Consider the following 14,347-nt stretch of genomic DNA (forward strand, 5'->3'; position numbering starts at 1 on the left):
ACTGAAAGACTTGCTGAAAGGGGATCTCTTGGGCCCAATGCTTTGATTTTATAAGTTGGCCCATCTTTGGTCCAAACACGCCAAACAGAGATGTCATTTAATGCCCTTGAAAACCAGTAACAGAATGCTAAGAGTACCCAAGAACCTGGGGTTCTCTTTTGGCTATCCAGAAGGTGAAGTCAGCCAGAAGCTTGCCTGCTGGTCTCTGACCAACTCATCTGCCAGAGGAAAGGCTGGTCAGTATCCAAGGCACATGCGGCCCAACCCCAAGGGGTTCCTAGTTCTCCCTCCGTGCCTGCTGTAACCTCTTGGCCACAGCAGTGATCAGAGCTGCTCCCTTTCCACTCCCATCTTCTGACAACATGAATGTCACATCACATCGAGGAGCTAGTTCTTTCACAGTTTCCTGCAATATCCGAGAAAAGCTATAAGAAAGAAAAAGAGAAGCATCATCAGCACTTAGTTGTAGCGTGTATCAGTACTTCTTCCTTTTTATGAATAATATTCCATTGCATAGATGGAAAATAGATTGCTTATCCATTCATCAGTTGATGGTGAGAATGTAAATTGGTGCAGCCATTATGGAAAACAGTATGGAGGCTTCTCAAAAAATTAAAAATAGAACTACCATATGATCCACTAATTCCACTCCTGGGTATTCATCCAAAGGAAACAAAAACACTAATTAGCAAAGATATATGCATTCCTATGTTCACGGCAGCATTATTTACAATAGCCAAGATATGGAAGCAACCCAAGTGCCCATCAATACGTGAATGGATAAAGAAGATACGGTACATATATACACAACGGAATATTACTCAGCCATAAAAAGAATGAAATCTTGCCATTTGCAAAAAAGATGGATGGACCTAGAGGGTATTATGCTAAGTGAAATAAGTCAGACAGAGAAAGGCAAATACTACATGATTTCATTTATATGTGAAATCTAAAAAACAAAACAAATGAACAAACAAAACAGAAACAGTGTTACAGATACAGAGAACAAACTACTGGTGATTGTCACAAGGGAGGGGACTAGAGGGTTGGGCAAAATAGATGAAGGGTATTAAGAGGCACCAACCTCCAGTTATAAAATAAGTAAGTCGGGGGATAATATACTGCATAGAGAACATAGTCAATAATATTGCTATAACTTTATACAGTGACAGATGGTTACTAGACGTTGTGGTGATCACATAAATGTCAAATAACTGTGTTGTATACCTCAAACTAATATAATATTGCATGTCAACTATACTTCAATTAGAAACAAAAGATTTGGGAAGTTGTTCTCTTTACAATCTTAAGTTTCACAATCCACTAGCATGGGATGTTTTTCCATTTATTTAGGTTTTCTTTATTTGAACAATGTCTTGTAGTTTTCAATGTACAAGCCTTACACTTCTTTTATTAAATTTACTACTAAGTATTTTATTCTTTTTGATGCTATTTTCTTAATTTCATTTTCAGATTATTCATTGTTAATGCATAGAAATGCAAATGATTTTTGTACACTGATCTTGCATCCTGAAACCTTGCTGAATTTGTTTCTCAGCTCCTTCCAATAGCTTTTTGTGGATTCCTTAGGATTTCTATATACAAAATCATGTCATCTGCAAAGACAGTTTTAGTTTTGCCTTTCCAATATAGATGTCTTTTATTTCTTTTTCTTGCCTAACTGCCTTGTGTAGACTCACCCTTGATTTTCTGCTTGAGGTCACATATTTTTGGTCTGGTTCCTATAAGCCTCTCCCTTGAATCAAAACTTGACTGAGAGACAAAACCACACAACCATCTGGAGGCAGTGCTAGAAGCAGTACAATGTTGAACAGCAGTGGCAAGAGTGGACATCCTTGTCTTCATCCTAATTTTAAGGGAAAAGCATCCAGTGTCTCACCCGTAAGTATGATGTCAGCTGTGGGTTTTTCATAGATGCTTTTACCAGATTAAAGAAGCTCCCTTATTCCTAGTTTGTTGAGTGCTCTTATCATGAAAGGTGCTAGATTTTATCAACTGCTTTGTCTGCACCTATTGAAATGGTCATGTGGTTTCTGTCCCTTGGTCAGGTCTTGGTTCAAAGGAAAAGGCTTGTAGGAACCACACCAAAAATATGTGACCCCCAAGGGGAAAACCAAGAAAAGATATTAGTCAGTTATTCTGGATAATTAGTCAGCATCATAGGAAGGGCTAAGAATCAAGGATTGCAGTAATAATATGCTCATGTATACATTTCAGCAGGATTGGAAATTTTTATAAGCTTTTATAAGCTTCATCCCCAAAACAAAATATAAAACATTAAATAAAAATAAAAGCTTTCACTGCCATCTTTTCGATGTGCCACATAGTCTACAGACACTATTTGACTTAATTCTCCTGACAACCTATGGGGTAGGTGTGATTTTTGTCACCATTTTAGAGATAAAGAATTAGGGTCAAAGGGGGTAAGAAACTGGCCCTGGGCCCCCCAGCTTCTAAGTGGTGAAGCCAGGATTCAAACTCACTCTTAATCCTTCTGCCTCCTGACTCTGAGCTCATACTTGTCACATGCTCTGTACTGTGCAAAATAGTCAGTTCTCATTGCTCCCTGTGAGGTCAGGTGAGACTGTGTTAACAATAATCACTTGTATTTACTGAGCACTGTGTAGAGCACTTTTCATGTAGGAACTCACTCAACCCTGATGCAGGCCTAGGAGGCAGAGATTATTACTGCCTGCCTGTTACAGATGAGGAGCCTGGGGTTCAGAGAGGGTGGTGAACACCCCACATCACAGCACTAGGAAGCAGAGCCCCCAGGGCCTGCACTTTGTCTGTCAGATTCCCCAGGGTCCACACTCAGCCCCAGCAGCCCCACCCCTGCCTCTCTGGAGCACTCACTGCGGGTGCAGCTTGTACAGGGTGCCATCCACACCCACGGTGATCTTCAGGTGCTCAAACCCCTGGTCTTCCCTCCTCTTCTCCACGATGGCGGCCAGGCCGGCACCGTAGAGCTCGGCCGCCCGCCGGGACACAGCTCCGCACACCTCCTTCACCACGATGCTGTCCTCACACGTGCTGTCCAGGCCAAGCTGCTGCAGGATCTTCCTGACCTGGAGGAGGGCCAACCGATCGCTGCAGGCAAGCAGAGCAGGACGTCAGGACCTATTCCCGGGGTCCTAGAACCCGCTCCGCGGGGCTCACAGGCCCCCATCCCTAGATGCTCAAGCGGGAGGGAGAAGAAAATGATCCAAGCAGTGGTAGGATTGGAGCAGGATGCCTTAGAAGCTGAGATTCAAGAAGGTCTGCCACCCCCAGGAAGTCCCATCATCTTTAAAGAATAAAGTGTGAGCACATCATCTTTTCAGGATCAAAAGAGGATCATTTTTTTGCCTAAGCTAACTCCTGTGTAACCATTTAGGAACCTCGGGGCCCAGACAGGCTGCTGGACCCTCAGCTGGGTGCTGTGGTCCTGATACAGCTGGAGAGAGGGCGCAACCCCAGGAGGCAACCCTATGCCCAGCCAGGCCCTTATTCTTTTTATTTTTAAATTTCAAATCTGCCGGAACCTGGTGTGACAGCGGCACATCCAACATAGGGCCTGTCACATCAAGCCAAGCAGGTGAAATTGATCACGAGTCACCTTTCAATTTGAGACAAGAACTTGGTTTCAAAGATGCCCCTGGTCCGGAGACGCTCTGAAATCTGCCCTCTGAAGAGAAGACCCTGCTTGGTCAAGTCAATCAGGATCTGCCGCACAATCTCCCCCAGGTACATCCCACTGGTCATTTTCTCGTATCTGTTTAGAGAAGAGGGATAAGGTTGGCAAGAGCAGGAAAATCAGTGCTAGTGAGTGGTGTGATCCGAAAGGATCACAAGTCAGAGTGTGGAAGGCATGCCATTGGCATCCACCAGCTGCCTGGGTTGCAGTGAGTCAGAGTGGGCAGCAGGCCCAGAGAAGTGCATGCAGGAGACAGTATGATGTGGGAAGACCAGGCTTTGGAGCCATATTGAGCAAGAACTAGGTCCCAGCTCTGCCACACATTAGTTGCATGACCTGAGCAAGCACTTTAAACCATCATCTATAAAACAGGGAGCAAAACCCTGACCCCACAAGACTGTTGGGAGGCAACCGTCTGGTGCACAGTAGACACTAAGCTAAAGTGAGTCCCTTTCCTGGCCCCAAAGCTAGTTCTCCTTGGCTTTGTATTTGAAGAAATCTGTTCCACTAGAGTTTTTGCTCCATGAGATAACACATTTAAACTGTATGCACACACCAAGGGTGGTCCAAATGTTAGCTCCCTTCCCCCTTTCTATCAGGCTGTGAGCTCCAAGGCGGAAGGTGCAAGAGAAAAAGGAGCTTTGCAATCGACAGGCACTGATCAGGCACGCTGCCCAGGTATGTGTCACAGTATTAATAACAATGATGCAGAGCTGGACTGCCACTGCCTGCAGGGTCACATGGAAATCTGAGTGTGCCTGAGACTTACGTGCTGGACTTGTGTTCTCTTAACTGCTCAGGACCTCATCCGTCTAAAGAACTGACACTTAGACAAATACTGGTGACAGCAGGTGAATTCAAGTATATTACCCCCTTAAACTCTCACTCCAAAAACGTGAGCTTCCAGTGGATTCAGACATAAAACTTGGATGCCCCAACTTGGGATTTAGAGATAAGGCCCTTTGTTAAGGTCCCTTGTGTTTTGGTCCCTGGTTCAGCTGGGCTGACCACAATTCACCTGCCTCCCACCTACAAAGACTAGTGCCAAAGGAAGGTGAGGGACCACCAGGGCTGGTCTTGGTCTTGTCAAGCCTCTTCCTATTGAGTTTTCTCAGTTCAACAGTCAGCGAGGCACCTGTGGCCCAGGCATCCCATTACATTTCCTATCTGCTCAAATTTTCCACTTGGATATCATCCATCAGGATAAATGTATATTTTCATCTTATATTATATAGTAAGACACTGGGTTTAGTTGTGACAAAGACCATATGGCCTGACAGTAGAACATTTACTATCTGGTCCTTTACAGAAAAAGTTTGCCAATCCCTGTCGTAATGGATGGGCTCAGGCTAATGATCAATCCACCACACGCTAGCTCTATCCCTGTCTACCCCTTTCTCTCCTGTTCAAGAAGGTATGTGAGAATGCAAGTGAACATGTACTCTGTTTTGTGTTTTTTTTAAACCATCATTATTTTCAGTATCTTTAGTATGGTTATCAATTGCAATACACCTCACAAAGTGACTGTGACCCATGCTGGAACACAACGTCATGGCTGAGAACCAGGACTCCCACCCATCACCTGCAGCCACTTCCCCACCCCCAGAATAACAGAGATCACCAACCTGGCAGCCTGCTCTTGAAAGTCTAAGGATGTTGACCTCTAAACTGGACCTACTAGAAGCCCATCTTGAGAGGGCCCAGTAAGTCACCATGTCCCACCTCTGGGACACCCAGTCCACAGTGAATGGACTTTTTGACAACCTCTGCCTCACTTCCAAAGCCACCACTAGACCTTATGGTACATTGTGGTAATTAGAAAAAGGCTCACCTTCTTTCTCTTTGTTGGAAACTTGTCATAACTTTATGCTTTTGTTCAAATAAGACATTTCACTAACATCCGATGGAGAGTTGTCATAAATATACAAACTATGGTGTCTGTAACATGAAAATGGCGCCCCCTTAGATCTGCTGAAGTCGTACACTGCACAACCTGCATAAATGCACACATCTGCCCTCCTCACCTCTGTTTGCCAGGATTCAAGGACCCCTCGTCCACCTCCTTGTCGTACTGGGTCCGGATGTCATCTAGGCAGCCATTATCTCCAAATCCTCCCCACTCTGTGTTTATGCACATCTTCCCTTCATCCCCTTCCACCAGTTCAATGTTCCTCATCTCCTCCATGTAGCACATGTTGCTGCCTGTTCCTAAAAGGTCAAGATGGGACTTTAGTCTTCAAAAGACACCACTACGTCTTAAAGAGCCAGCAGGGTACAGTAGATAGGAATTTAGGTTTGGAGTCAGATACAACTGGGTGTGGACTCTAGCTTTACACTCATAGCTGGGTGACCCTAGACAAGTATCTCATCTTTCAGAGAGCCAATTACTTCATCTGTAAAAAGGAAATAATACCTGCTTTATAGATTTGTTATAAAGAAAAAAAAAATGAGACGATGTTCGTAAGTTTCCTCCACATAGAATTGGTACCTGTGATATCATTATCCTCCTCCTCCTTCTCCTCATGATTATTGATAAGCCACAGGCACACCAAGTAAGCTCCAAGCAGTCACAGAATTAGCAGTCAGAGCTGGAAGGGACCACGAGGAATCATCTGGTCTTGGATAAGTAGACACCTGGCATCTGAAAGCCACCCTCTTCTCCTTTGTCCATGACCTGGTCTCAGAACTATTCTCAACACAACAGTCCAGGCAACTATTATCATCAATCAAACAAATCTTACCTCTTTGTCCTCCTAGATCTAGCCCAGCCCTTCCCACAGATGAGGAAACTCAAGTCCAGACAGAATAAGCAACCTGCCCAAGGTCACAAAGTAGGTAAGTGTTGGAGTGAGATGAAACCTCTTAGTTGGCATTGAAGACATCTCAATATATCCCCATCTCCTGTTCTATGTACTACTTAAACGCAGGAAGCCCAGATAACCAGCTGGAACAACTTTCCCAGATTCTGTGATTACTTAACCCGTGCCTGTCACTGAGAATGCCCATCACCCCTGTCTCCACCTGTTCAAATACCACCTGTCCCCTCACCTGTTAGAGTATCCCCCTGGAATCGACCCTTGCACCTAAACACTGCCAGACTTTTCCAAAAGACCCTTAAAAGGCCTATATCATACCTCAGACCACTCCCTTCTTCTCTCCTAGGTTTCTTTCCAACTCTTCTCCATCCTGTGCATCCTGACAGCCAGAAGAGGTCAGAGAACAGAGGAGGTGCATGTTGGAGCCAACATGAAAATCTAGCTCCCTCAGCCCCGTGCCAACCTGATCCAACTGGGGTCTCCTTCCTCCCAGAATAATCAGCCCCAAGGCGCTAATTTGAAAGTCCCCTCTTTCTATGTTATTCTCCTTCCTCAACAGAAAAGAAAACCTTGGCTTAGGACCCTTAGGGAAAAAGATGTTAAGTAAAGACTTGGGAATTAGGAGACCTGGAATCCCAACCTTAACTCTGTCTCTACTTTGGAGAAAGCTGGCTTCAGAACCTCTACGTAATGGAACAATGGCCCCCTGCCCTTCACTATGTTAAAAGGGAACCTCTAAAAGATCAGATGGGAGTAGGCCAATAGGACATGCCTGATCACTTACCTGCAATCAGGCCAACCTCACAATTACGATCTTCATAGCCACAGGTCATCATGGTCCCCACTGTGTCATTCACAACTGCGACTATGTCCAGGTCAAACTCCTGCAAAGGAAGCAGCTCTACTATAAGTAGGATGTGCAAGCCAAACAGGCTCAGGAGGGGCACATCAGCCTGATGTGGGCAGAGGCCAGAGTCACAGGGCTGGGTATAGGATGGCAGAGCAGAGGGGCCTCGGGAAAGGGGCAAGGTCAGGCATGAGCCTTAACACCATAACGTACATTTCTCCTCTTGATGGCTTCCCTGAGCATGTCCACTACATCTTCCCCTTCACAGTCAGTAGCCTTGAAGCCTTTGGTCCACTCAATGAGTGTTCCCTGTAAGAAAGGAGGGCAAATTCATTTGCACAATAGTTTGCTGGGACCACTACACAATCTCAGCATCAAATAGATGCAAGGCACTATAGCTGACGGGTAGTCAAATGCTTTTGACTGTGCTTCCATCTGTAGCCCTAACACTGGGCCCAGAGGTGCCACAGGGCGTGATGCTCAGACAAGGTCTGCTGCTGAGGAATAATTGTAGCAATTCATATTTATCAAGGGTCAACTCATGTTCCCTGGCCATGACTGCACAGAACAAAGGCCAGTTCTAATTTACCCAATCAATCACATCTTTGTGATAAAGCTGCAAAATGTTAATCAAAGCATTGTTTCACAGGAAAAACTAGAGGCATCCTGTCATTCCAACAATATGGATCTATCATCTTGTACATCAATATAGGAAATGCTCTACAACCATAAAAACATAATGCTTTAAGAGACGTTAGATGTTAGAGAAAGATGCTCACCATACACTGCTAAGTGAACTCACATTAAACAAATATAGATGGTGAATTATTCTATTATTATTTTAAAACTCACACACACTCAAATCTGGAAAAAGGCCTGGAACAATGCACACACCAGGGGGTTGACGGTGGTTCCCTCTGTGTATAAAATTACTGCTACCTTTTAGTCTCTCCTTTTTGTTTGCCTATATTTTCTAATTTTCCTAAAATTAGCATGTATAATTTTTATAATACCGAGAAAATGTATTTCTAATTTTTTTTTGAATTTTATTTTTTTAATACAGCAGGTTCTTATTAGTTACCTATTTTATACATATTAGTGTATATATCAATCCCAATGTCCCAGTTCATCCCCCTCCACCACTTCCCCCGCTTGGTGTCCATACATTTGTTATCTACATCTGTGTCTCTATTTCTGCCTTGCAAACCAGTTCATTCTAGATTCCACATATTTGCGTTAATGTACAATACTTGTTTTTCTCTTTCTACTTACTTCACTCTGTATGACAGTCTCCAGGTCTATCCACATCTCTGCAAATGACCCAATTTAATTCTTTTTTATGGCTGAATAATATTCCATTGTATATATGTACCACACCTAAGTCTCTCTTTTGGGAACTAGTGGTTACCAGAAGGGTGAGGAGTGAGGAGAGGGGCAAAATAGGTGAAAGGGATTAAGAGGTATAAACTACTAGGTATAAAATAAATAAGTTACAAGGATGTAATGTATAGCACAGAGAATATAGTCAATATTTTTTAATAACCTTGTATGGAGTATAAGCTATAAAAATATTAAATTACTATGTTGTATACCTGAAACTAATATAATATTGTAAATCAACTCTACTTCAATTTTTAAGTCTCTCTTTTTTCTCCCCAGCCATCAGTGGCTTTGCTCCCAGCTGTCCATTGGTCTCCCCTCCTTCTTAGCTGTGTCTTCATGAACCTGTCAGAACTGCTGGGAGAGAGGCCTGAAGGCCCAGTGTCCTGAGTCAGGAGGTGCACCTGTGCCCTGGATCATTCAGGACCATGGACAGCTGCACACAGCTTCCTCCTTCCCATGTGTATTAATTTTTTTTCAATATCTTTATTGGAGTATAATTGCTCTACAATGGTGCATTAGCTTCTGCTATATAACAAAGTGAATCAGCTATATATATACATATATCCCCATACCCCCTCTCTCTTGCATCTCCCTCCTACCCTACCTATCCCACCCCTCTAGGTGGTCACAAAGCACCAAGCTGATCTCCCTGTGCTATGCAGCTTCTTCCCACCAGCCATCCATTCTACATCTAGTAGTATACATATGTCCATGCCACTTTCTCACCTCGTCCCAGCCCATCCCTCCCCCTCCCCGTGTCCTCAAGTCCACTCTCCACACCCGCATCTTTATTACTGTCTTGCCCTTAGGTTCTTCAGAAATTTTTTTTTTAAGACTCCATATGTATGTGTTAGCATACAGTATTTGTTTTTCTCTGTCCGACTGACTTCACTCTATATGACAGACTCTAGGTCCATCCACCTCACTACAAATAACTCAACTTTGTTTCTTTTTATGGCTGAGTAATATTCCATTGTATATATGTGCCACATCTTCTTTATCCATTCATCTGTAGATGGACACTTAGGTTGCTTCCATGTCCTGGCTACTGTAAATAGTGCTGCAATGAACACTGTGGTACATGACTCTTTCTGAATTATAGTTTTCTCAGGGTATATGCCCAGTAGTGGGATTGCTGGGTCACATGGTTGTTCTATTTCTAGTTGTTGTTTTTCTTAATTTTTATTCGGGCATAATTGCTTTACAATGGTGTGTTAGTTTCTGCTTTATAACAAAGTGAATCAGCTATACATATACATATATCCCCATATTTCCTCCCTCTTGCGTCTCCCTCCCATCCTCCCTATCCCACCCCTCTAGGTGGTCACAAAGCACCCAGCTGATCTCCCTGTGCTATGCAGCTGCTTCCCACTAGCTATCTATTTTACATTTGGTAGTGTATATATGCCCATGCCACTCTCTCACTTCATCCCAGCTTACCCTTCCCCCTCCCCGTGTCCTCAAGTCCATACTCTACGTCTGCGTCTTTATTCCTGTCCTGCCCCTAGGTTCTTCAAAACCACTTTTTTTTTTTTTTTTAGATTCCATATATATGAGCTAGCATACGGTGTTTGTTTTTCTCTGTCTTGCTTCACTCTGTATGACAGTCTCTAGGTCCATCCACCTCACTACAAATAACTCAATTTCATTTCTTCTTATGGCTGGGTAATATTCCATTGTATATATGTGCCACACCTTCTTTATCCATTCATCTGTCGATGGTCACGTAGGTTGCTTCCATGTCCTGGCTATTGTAAATGGTGCTGCAATGAACATCGTGGTACATGACTCATTTTGAATTACGGTTTTCTCAGGGTATACGCCCAGTAGTGGGATTGCTTGGTCGTATGGTAGTTCTGTTTCTACTTTTTTAAGGAACCTCCATACTGTTCTCCATAGTGGCTGTATCAATTTACATTCCCACCAACAGTGCAAGAGGGTTCCCTTTTCTCCAAACCCTCTCCAGCACTTATTGTTTGCAGATTTTTTGATGATGGCCATTCTGACTGGTGTGAGGTGATATCTCATTGTAGTTTTGATTTGCATTTCTCTAATGATTAATGATGTTGAGCATCCTTTCATGTGTTTGTTGGCAATCTGTATATCTTCTTTGGAGAAATGTCTATTTAGGTCTTCTGCCCATTTTTGGATTGGGTTGCGTTTTTAATATTGAGCTGCCTGAGCTGCTTATAAATTTGGGAGATTAATGCTTTGTCAGTTGCTTCATGGGCAAATATTTTCTCTCATTCTGAGGGTTGTCTTTTCATCTTGTTTATGGTTTCCTTTGCTGTCTAAAAGCTTTTAAGTTTCATTAGGTCCCATTTGTTTATTTTTGTTTTCATTTCCCTTTCTCTAGGAGGTGGGTCAAAAAGGATCTTGCTGTGATTTATGTCATAGAGTGTTCTGCCTATGTTTTCCTCTAAGAGTTTGACAGCATCTGGCGTTACATTTAGGTCTTTAATCCATTTTGAGTTTATTTTTGTGTATGGTGTTAGGGAGTGTTCTAATTTCATTCTTTTACATGTAGCTGTCCAGTTTTCCCAGCACCACTTATTGAACAGGCTGTCTTTTCTCCATTGTATATTCTTGCCTCCTTTATCAAAGATAAGGTGACCATATGTGTGTGGTTTTATCTCTGGGCTTTCTATCCATTCCATTGATCTATATTTCTGTTTTTGTGCCAGTATCATACTGTCTTGATCACTGTAGCTTTGTAGTATAGTCTGAAGTCAGGGAGCCTGATTCCTCCAGCTCCGTTTTTCTTTCTCAAGATTGCTTTGGCTATTCGGGGTCTTTTGTGTTTCCTTACAAATTGTGAACGTTTTTGTTCTAGTTCTGTGAAAAATGCCATTGGTAGTTTGATAGGGAATGCATTGAATCTGCAGATTGCTTTGGGCAGTATAGTCATTTTCACAATGTTGATTCTTCCAATCCAAGAACATGGTATATCTCTCCATCTGTTTGTATCATCTTTTTTTTTTTTTTTTTTTTTGCGGTACGTGGGCCTCTCACTGTTGTGGCCTCTCCCGTTGCGGAGCACAGGCTCCGGACGCACGGGCTCAGCGGCCACGGCCCATGAGCCCAGCCGCTCCGCGGCATGTGGTATCTTCCAGGACCGGGGCACGAACCCATGTCCCCTGCATCGGCAGGCGGACTCCCAACCACTGCGCCACCAGGGAAGCCCCTGTTTGTATCATCTTTAATTTCTTTCATCAGTGTCTTATAGTTTTCTGCATACAGGTCTTTTGTCTGCTTAGGTAGGTTTATTCCTAGGTATTTGATTCTTTTTGTTGCAATGGTAAATGGGAGTGTTTCCTTAATTTCTCTTTCAGATTTTTCATCATTAGTGTATAGGAATGCAAGAGATTTCTGTGCATTATTTTGTATCCTGCTACTTTACCAAATTCATTCATTAGCTCTAGTAGTTTTCTGGTAGCATCTTTAGGATTCTCTATGTATAGTATCATGTCACCTGCAGACAGTGACAGCTTTACTTCTTTTCCGATTTGGATTCCTTTTATTTCTTTTTCTTCTCTGATTGCTGTGGCTAAAACTTCCAAAACTATGTTGAATAACAGTGGTGACAGTGGGCAACCTTGGCTTGTTCCTAATCTTAGTGGAAATGGTTTCAATTTTTCACCACTGAGAACAATGTTTGCTGTGGGTTTGTCATATATGGCCTTTATTATGTTGAGGTAAGATCCCTCTATGCCTACTTTCTGGAGAGTTTTTTATCATAAATGGGTGTTGAATTTTGTCAAAAGTTTTTTCTGGGCTTCCCTGGTGGCGCAGTGGTTGAGAGTCCGCCTGCTGATGCAGGGGACACGGGTTCGTGCCCCGGTCCGGGTAGATCCCACATGCCGTGGAGCGGCTGGGCCCATGAGCCATGGCCACTGAGCCTGCGCGTCCGGAGCCTGTGCTCCGCAACGGGAGAGGCCACAACAGTGAGAGGCCCGCGTACCGCAAAAAAAAAAAAAATAGTGTGTATACATACAATAAAATATCACTCAGCTTTAAAGAGGAAGGAAATTCTACGTGGATGAGCCTTGAGAACATTATGCTAAGTGAAATAAGCCAGTCACAAAATAACAAATACTGTTATGATTCTACTTATATGAGGTACCTAGAATAGTCAAATTTATAGAGACAGAGAGTAAAATAAAGGTTACCAGGGGCTGGGAGAGAGGCAAGTGAGGAGTTATTGCTTAATGGGTATAGAGTTTCAGTTTGAGAAGATGAAAGAGTTCGAAAGATGGATAGTGGTGACAGTTTCATAACAATGTGAGTGTACTTAATGCCACAGTACACTTGTACTTTTTAAGTGTACCAGTGTACACTTAAACACAGTCAAAGTGGTAAATGTTATATCTATTTTACCACAATAAGAAATGGTAAAATAAACAAGGCAAAACTAGTGTGTACATCATGGGGACATTGACTGGATTAGACAAAATCTTAACAAATCTTTGGTGTCATTCTTATTATTGTCATGAGCTCTCTGGCTGACTTGCTGTGCTGACCAGAGTTCTCTCTATAAATTGAGGAGTGGTGTTCTGCTTTTATGCCAGTCCTGTAAGTTTGGTTGACATAAGCCTATCAGAGAGCAAGAGAGAGTACTCTGTTCTCCATAAGCTGGTGAATGGTGCTTTTATCCAAGAATTCCACGAAAAATCTTGTGATGTACATTTCTAAATTATTATGAATAATGTATTAAAATCATTATCCATGATGTTCTTCAATGTCAACTAGGTAAGTGCCTATGTGATAAACTCCTGAAATTCTAATATCAGGAAAGAAATGCATTTCTTCTGAGGCACTGGTATGCTTTTGTTCATCAGACAATAAAAACCCTACGACCTACTGCATTTCCCTGTTTACACAGGAAGACCCAGGTAATATTGTAGACTAAGAGTTATAACTGGCCTTAACTGGTCCTTACCTCTTATCTCTCGATAACATGATTTGACCTCTCTTTTAACAGTAGCCTTATCCAAGTGTCCCTTTATTGTATACTACACTAAATTATTTTGTAAACTTCAATCAAAGAAACAATAATAATGGAAAGGGGACACAGTAAATAGAAAAAACTTAAATGGTCCAAATTCTCGATCATGTCTCCCCAGCTGCCCTGAACCTGAGACCCCGAAACAAAATGAACAGTGACTCAGAGCTGTCTCGAGATTCCCCAGGTGTAGGAGGGAATGGACCCACCAGGCTGGGCCGTCTTACCTTGTCAATGCTCGCCTGCCTGCAGGGAAATGAGAATGTGAAGCCCAAAGGCAGCTGGGCTCCCTTGAGGCCCATGTAGTCCAGGAAGTCAGCGATGCACTGCACAATGTGGTCAAACAGCTGCAGGCAGAGAGCGGGAGTCATGCCAGGCCTGCACTGTACAAGGTGGCAGGCTGGCACCTCGGAGTGCGGATCCGCTTGCCCGGAACTTACCTCCTCGCCAGTGCCCTGCATGATCTCCAGGGGGATGGTGAAGATCTTGTTGTACATTCGCACTGACCTCCGTCCGCTTCTGATCTTCACCAGGAGGACCCGGAAGTTGGTTCCCCCGAGATCCAGGGCAAGGAACTTGCCTTTCTCTGTGGTGGAGAAAGT

The 14,347-nt window shown here is 43.2% G+C and overlaps 1 protein-coding gene across 1 annotated transcript in view; it reads right to left on the reverse strand.

Annotated features, from left to right (window-relative positions):
• Positions 1 to 226: 226 nt before the first annotated feature.
• HKDC1 (hexokinase domain containing 1) overlaps positions 227 to 14,347 on the reverse strand; it is a 40,106-nt gene continuing 25,985 nt past the window's right edge. The window contains exons 11-18 of the mRNA XM_082855122.1: positions 14,186 to 14,331; positions 13,973 to 14,092; positions 7,574 to 7,669; positions 7,298 to 7,397; positions 5,722 to 5,905; positions 3,620 to 3,775; positions 2,878 to 3,111; positions 227 to 425 (exon numbers count right to left, since the gene is read on the reverse strand). Coding sequence (XP_082711248.1) covers positions 278 to 425; positions 2,878 to 3,111; positions 3,620 to 3,775; positions 5,722 to 5,905; positions 7,298 to 7,397; positions 7,574 to 7,669; positions 13,973 to 14,092; positions 14,186 to 14,331 — 1,184 coding nt within the window. The 3' untranslated portion in view covers positions 227 to 277. The remainder of the gene's footprint in view (positions 426 to 2,877; positions 3,112 to 3,619; positions 3,776 to 5,721; positions 5,906 to 7,297; positions 7,398 to 7,573; positions 7,670 to 13,972; positions 14,093 to 14,185; positions 14,332 to 14,347) is intronic.

Source organism: Leucopleurus acutus (assembly GCF_964270905.1).
Source record: "Leucopleurus acutus genome assembly, chromosome: 14".
Lineage (NCBI taxonomy): Eukaryota > Metazoa > Chordata > Mammalia > Artiodactyla > Delphinidae > Leucopleurus > Leucopleurus acutus.